The 6,606-nt window shown below is 41.9% G+C and overlaps 1 protein-coding gene across 1 annotated transcript; it reads right to left on the bottom strand.

The window, feature by feature from the left end:
* Positions 1-359: 359 nt before the first annotated feature.
* T265_13705 (hypothetical protein) lies at positions 360-773 on the bottom strand (the record flags this gene model as incomplete). Its single annotated transcript, XM_009170125.1, has 1 exon — positions 360-773. A coding segment is annotated over one exon (414 nt), but the record flags the coding sequence as incomplete, so codon positions are not given.
* Between the last annotated feature and the right edge of the window lie 5,833 nt (positions 774-6,606).

Raw genomic sequence — 6,606 nt, 5'->3', positions numbered from 1 at the left:
GCTGCACACGTACAAGTGATGTCAGGAAAAGTGGACCTTGGTTCTGTATGACTGGTGCAAGCTCGCAACCTACACTCGCCATACATACGGTGTATCCGGGACAGTTATTTAACAAGGCCTACCTGGGTGTGTTTGTTCTGGTGGCTGTACATATGCAGTTCACACCTCGAAATTACTTGGTCCTGGAGAATGTGGAGAATGTCCGAATCATAACCCCCATAATTCCGAATGTTCTTAATTCTCCAGTGTAAGGGATTTCTGGTTGGAAAAGTTTATTGTTGGAGAAAGGATTTCTAATCACACAATCCAAATATGATAGGTGGGGTGAGTCGATAAGTCAACATACACCAGAGGGTTCATTCATCATCAGTCATCATCTGTTCCAAAAAGCTTGGCCGGTGGTGTCGGCCCCTTCCAGGTCTCTGATGTCTCGTGGGATGGCGTATCGGTTTTGGTTGACGGGACGGTCTCCAGACAGAAGACCATTCTCTGTCATATTCGTCATCTTCGTCCTCCTGTCCGAAGAATTCTTCGAGTTCAAAGAAAGCGGCTCCTCCACATGGACCTCTTGATGGCTCCCCTTCATCGCCTGTGTCATCCTCTTCACGATCAGAATCTTCTAGGTTTGTCTCTGTGGTTGTTTGTTGCGGCCTTGTCACATCTTCCGGATAGAATATTCCCCATACCTCAGAATCAGAGAAAGTGATCGGTTCGTATGGAGTAGGTCTCGCAGACACACACAGAACCAGTGCAATCAAATGGATCCACAACATGTTTGCATTCGACTGGCTGGACCCGGTGCTTGCAGACCGTTTTATACGGATGCATGTTGATTCAGCTCGATAGTGTGGTTCGATGGTGCATACAATCAAGAGTGAACCAACCAACATCTCTTAGAAAGTTGGAAGGAACGAGGATACGCTTCCGGTTTACAAGGTCCGTACCAATCAACCCACGTAGACACTGTACAAACTCGCTGTGTTCTTACTTATGTTACAGTAAACAATGAGGGTTGTCCATTGAATCACACGTGTTACCAGAGAATCGGCTATTGTTGTTACTAACGTACCTTTATACGAAGTTCTCGTGATCGCACAAACGTGTTCTAAGGCGTGGTGAGTGTTCACGTTGAGGATTTATGATAGGTTCTGCCATGAGACAACATCATTCGTGTGACACTGCTCGCAACCAGGTGGATGTCAGATCGAGAAAAGAACTAAATAACTAAATAAGTAGCTTAACTCAGGATGTTTATTAACCGGGTTACAGAGATTTTGTTCAACAGGAATGAATGCTTTTCAGGACGCTCAAACATATGATTGTTCTTTCGTGATCTTCTTATTCCTGTGAACCGAATTGAAAACCAACAATATTCTCATAAAAAAAACTACTTACAAGGTTGCTGAAAACTGTTGGACAGCGCACGACCGGTTTCGCCATTCTTGGGGCTCATCAGGTAGGCGCAGTCCGCAAGTTCCCATCAACCTTATGTTCTACTTGAACCCAAATTGGACTGTTTTCGAGAAATACATTCATTTGCCAATCAATTTGGTTTTCACGAGAGGTCCAACTGAATCTCTCATTTATGCTATTCTACAACTGAATGTGCTGCACACAGGCCGCCTCATGTTTCAGTTGGCAGGATATTCGAGATATCGCAGTATATTTTCCTTAAGGAAACTTCAACAATATTCTGTTTGTTCCAAAGATTCAAAAAAACTAGTGACGAGCTGTTATCCCTCATTCTCTTCGTTTGACAGCTTAGAGGATGCGCAAATATACTGCTCTCTACAGAGAAATATCTGTTCGTGGATTGAATTATCAGTAATGAAAAACGCATGGAGTTTCCAAGTTTTGTGACTGTTAATTTCTACGTTCTCATGCCAATAGATAACCTTTTCCTAAAGTACGCTTGATAAACTATGCATAACTTTTCACGGACTAGGCCAACTTGATAGGCTACGATTCGGGCGCGAATGAAGGCTTTCTGACTTGTATTTATCTCGCCATAGTATGTGTAGGGTAGTTTGGAATATTCTACTTGCATGCCGAACAAACGTGGCCTCAAAGTTGATTCTATTAGTGCTTCGTGTAACCCAAAGTTGCGAACGTTAGTCATATTTCACTGAAACGGACATGTGAGACCATTTGTCTCTTCGGGTCAATGTGGCTGCTAAATGGTCAGGATGTTAGAGCCTACATTTGCAGTATAATCGTAAAACATGCGAAAGTTATCCATGAAATTCCAACAGGTATATTGGAGTAAGTTCACTATAATCATTAGCAATGAATTCCTTTCCCGAATGCGCATGTGCTGTTTGTCTGGCCAAGTTAACCGAAGTGGTTCTATACGAACGGCCATCGATGGATAGGACTGCATGTTATTTTGTATGAAGCAATGTATGATACTGAAACGACCGATGGCACAACACTTAGGTGTTTACTGAGGTGAATGTGTCTACCCCCTGCTATCTTGCTGAGACAGATCGACGACCAATCGCTCGCAATCGACCCAGTGACATTTGTCTGCCGATTTTATTACTCTGACTTTAATTCGCTTACCCTAAACCCAGCTGAATCTCCTGTTAAAACCAAACTGGTAATCAATTTGGGTTCAATAGAACATAAGATTTACGGAGACTCGAGGACTGTGTCTACCTGATGAGCCCCAAGAAGGGCGAGACCGGTTCCTGGTTGTCGATGAATTTTCAGCAATCTTATGAGTAGTGCATTACATCTGAACAGAGAAGCTTCTTTATCCAACTTTTTGGCCATGTGTGGTTAGTATTCGAGCTAATTATCTGTGATTATTCTCAATCACTACTCGGTGGTGATTCATTTATCGAAGAGCATGTAGTGTTGGTTTGGCATTCCGATCCGGTGCCGTTGTGATCCGCTTTCCATCTGAAATGACTGAAGTTTTGAAACGACTTTTCCAAATGTGTATTCGATACTACTGAGACAAGTCAGTGTATTTCTGAGAAACTTTACCTAAATCGAAACTATTTCCTGGCTGAGTCCAGGGGGGGTGACCAATTCAGATATATCAGACTTTTCACATCTTTTTGGAGAATATGGTAGGCACCAAAACGATGAGGTGTGGATTTCATGCTATCGCCTTTATTGGAGGATGCTGATCTTTTTCCTAGAACGAGACACTTTGCCCCATACAATGGCACATCGATTCTGAAAAGTACTAGGAATTGATGAATTGATGTGTGTGTATGTGATATAAATGTGCTTATAAACAACCTTAATCACGGTTTACATAGGCTCAAATGATGCTCACTGAAATACGGACCTAGTGAGTAGGAGAGACTCTAGTGCTAGATATCATTTGCCTACATCTGTATGGTCGAAATCAATGAGTCTAAATTCGATATTTGAGCAAATCCAATGACCACGACGACAGTGGTAGGGTTTAGTTGCTAAGATCTTCAAAGGACTCTGCCTTAAAAGAGTTGGGTTGGTCTTTTTGTCCGGTAAAACAGATAGCCTAAATGTGCTGTGTTTTCACAAAGTTACTGTCATTGACAGATTTGTCTTGGGATTATACGGGACATGAAGACTTCGTGTCATCATACGGAACAAAAGGTTTTGCAAATCGGTTAGAATCGCCTTGTGGTGCAGGTCCTGGCAGTCTAGTTGAAGTACTTTCCTTCATGGGGTTTTCGTTTGCCAGATGCGTATTTTACACTAGCTAAAACAGTGAAAGTTGACTACCAGCAAAATAAAAACAAGTGGTAAACCTCTTTGAATTTTCGTTACATGCGCACCGCTGGTGATTCCTGATAACAATGAAACAGCTATTAATCACGGATTGGCTCCACTTACAGGACAAAGTTCCGAGTGGGCATTACTGAATCTTCACTTCCTACTAGCTACAGCAAAGAAGGGTGATGTCCCTGAATATACCAGCTCTGTTTACTAAAGTAAGAGTGTTTGCAAATGCCCTTTCTAACAGATACCGTGATTCTTACTTAAAATCATTCCACACTTGGATGTCTCCAGTAGCTGGTTTTAGCACTCCTCTTCACAGAATATACCTAATGAGACCTAGTAGGAACACTGCTAAAATTGGTTGTGAACGTATTTTTTTAACTAACAATAAAACACGTTGTGATCTCTCTCGGTAGCATTCTCCGGTTTTGAATTTAATGACGTCTAATTATCATACCAATGTTGGACTCTGCTCACTGCTTTCACCTTCGCACCATGCGAAAGTCTTTGTGTTGAAAATATGACAAACGTGCATTTCTCTGTAAAACATGATCTGAGAGAAAAACTTCATTTACACCTCATAAGATTGTCTCTTCATCACTCCTCTCCAGCACATGATAATTTACTTCAACAACAACAGCTTGGGACGAATACGCACGGAAATACAGCTCAAGTTTTCCCTGAGCGGGAATCCGCTGCATCACTTAGGGACCCATAACTACACCTTTTCTACCTCTCAGATTTGCTGTAGTTTTGTTCCTGGTATCTTTGTACAGTGTAGGCTGTCCAGAAAATATATGGACGTAGGCGGTCAAGTGTTAGCACGCATATGGATGCCGTTTGAATGTTGGGGGTTAGATTTGATTCACCTTTCGGTTTTTCAACTTGTGACTATTCTGAGTTTCGTCTTACCGTACTAGAAAGTGTATGAATTTAGATTATCGTCACGGCAGATCTAACACGTATTGCATTCATTTGGTTCTGTCAGGTTACTCTGTCCCTTCACGTACAGCCACATAACTGGATTTTTCCACAAATCCGGATCAAGGCGTTGCGTAAACGGTGTTACCGCAAGAGTAATTGAACATGATGACGTGTAGTGCTGGTGATTGATCAGATGGCCCTTGATCTGTTCACCGAACTTGGACATCAGCTTGCAAACATTTCATCGACAGTAGGAACTTCCTCCCGACCTATCTGCGTTCATGTAGCTTTCGAAAAGTACCCTCTCGTGTAATTGGCTAATTGTTATATACCTTTCTTTTAATCGTATTAGCACGTTCGTTGTTTGGGCTGCGTTGTGATCTGTATATCCTTTATTCCACTGAGTCGCTGGAGAGCCACATAGGGGCTTTTTAGGTCCACTTTCGATTGGCCCATTGTGTTATCCTCTTGTCTTCCTTGCATTCAGATTTTCCGTATGGCGTTCTTTAATTTTTGTGGTTTATTTCCTTCCGTCAGATTGGTCTATTCTTAGTTTGTACGGTATTCGCATACTCTTGAAATTGATTAGCCAGTTTGACGTAGTTTGATGTGGTTTGATGTTGTTTTTATTTCTTGTGTTGGCCGATTTGACTTTCTTTTAATGGTCACTTCGATACCATCCATCTCTGAATCGTTCCTTATGCTTCGATTAATCTGTGGATTAATCTCTAGGTTTCTTATAATGAGTGTCATCGCGACCGGTAGCATGTTTTCAGATTTTTCATGGACCGTTAAAATATTGCACATTATAGTGTGATTAGTGTGCATAGTGAATGAGGACGAATGCTTGTCTCAAAGTTGACCATTCCAGACGTCCTCATTTTGACTTGGTGCAATTTAGCATTCGTCCCATCAGGCAAAGCAACTTTTCGTTTAAAGTTGCAATGACAGTCTGATAGAATGTTCTGGAGTGACATAGTCAGAGCTAGAAATAAGAAGCAAGTTTGTTGTGAGAGGAAGTGAAAACTGCTCAAGTAGTCAAGGTTCAGTCTCCAGTCAAGCCACAGTGGCATTGAAAGCTTCAAAAACCGTAAAATTCGAATACTGTATTCAGGAATTTAAAACCTACGGCTTTTGTTCCGGTGCATCAAAGGTAATTCACTGGCGTTCTTTCAACTATGCATTGCTCTTGTTCCAGGAAATGGCCGAACAGTTTTGAACTTGTCAATCACGCCTCAATTTTTGAAGACCTGAGGTCGGACATCACAATGTCATAGATTAAGTGAGGGTCCGAACGGATTTCAGGTTTCTCTATCTGTGAACACTTAGTAAAGAACACTGATTTGAACACATTCGTTCCATTTGTAGCCTTCTTTGCCAAGCCTTCCCACTCGAAAGCTTGTGTAGTTTTGACTTTCGACTAATCTGGTTACCCATAGCTAAAAACCAAAAAATATTTTATGAGAACAATCCAGTTCTCTGTGGTCTTCAGCTGGACGGACGACGTTCCACAAACCTAAGCTTAATATGATGAGTTAAAACAACACTCATATGTGTTTGTGGACTCCGTCCTCAGGATATTGTTAAACTGGTAACGAGCCGACCTGCTCTTAGTCCTGGATTCTTCCGCTCATTATTTATAAGAGACCTCTAAACACTGCCTATCATGAAGACGGATTGGTGACAGTCCACGCTGTTCATGGTTAACGGGCTAAAGAGAGGGTCAGAGTTCGGACTGGATACAATTCAGGGCGAGTTTTAAACAGAGGAGGAACAGAAGTCTCGAGCCCAAATGCTGCTGCAGATATCTATCTATGGCCGATAGAATGGTCTTAAAAATTGGTTTCCAGCTGTCACACAAAAGACAGTGTCAATCGTGAAGCAAAGAACACTGTCTCTGACCGAAGTCGGACTTGTGAGTAGTATTCTTTATGAAGAAATACTGTGATATCTCGCATATCT

The sequence above is a fragment of the Opisthorchis viverrini genome (assembly GCF_000715545.1).
Source record: "Opisthorchis viverrini unplaced genomic scaffold opera_v5_93, whole genome shotgun sequence".
Classification (NCBI taxonomy): Eukaryota; Metazoa; Platyhelminthes; class Trematoda; order Opisthorchiida; family Opisthorchiidae; genus Opisthorchis; species Opisthorchis viverrini.
Note: the sequence above shows the minus strand (reverse complement) of the source record. Positions and strands in the feature narration are given on the sequence as shown.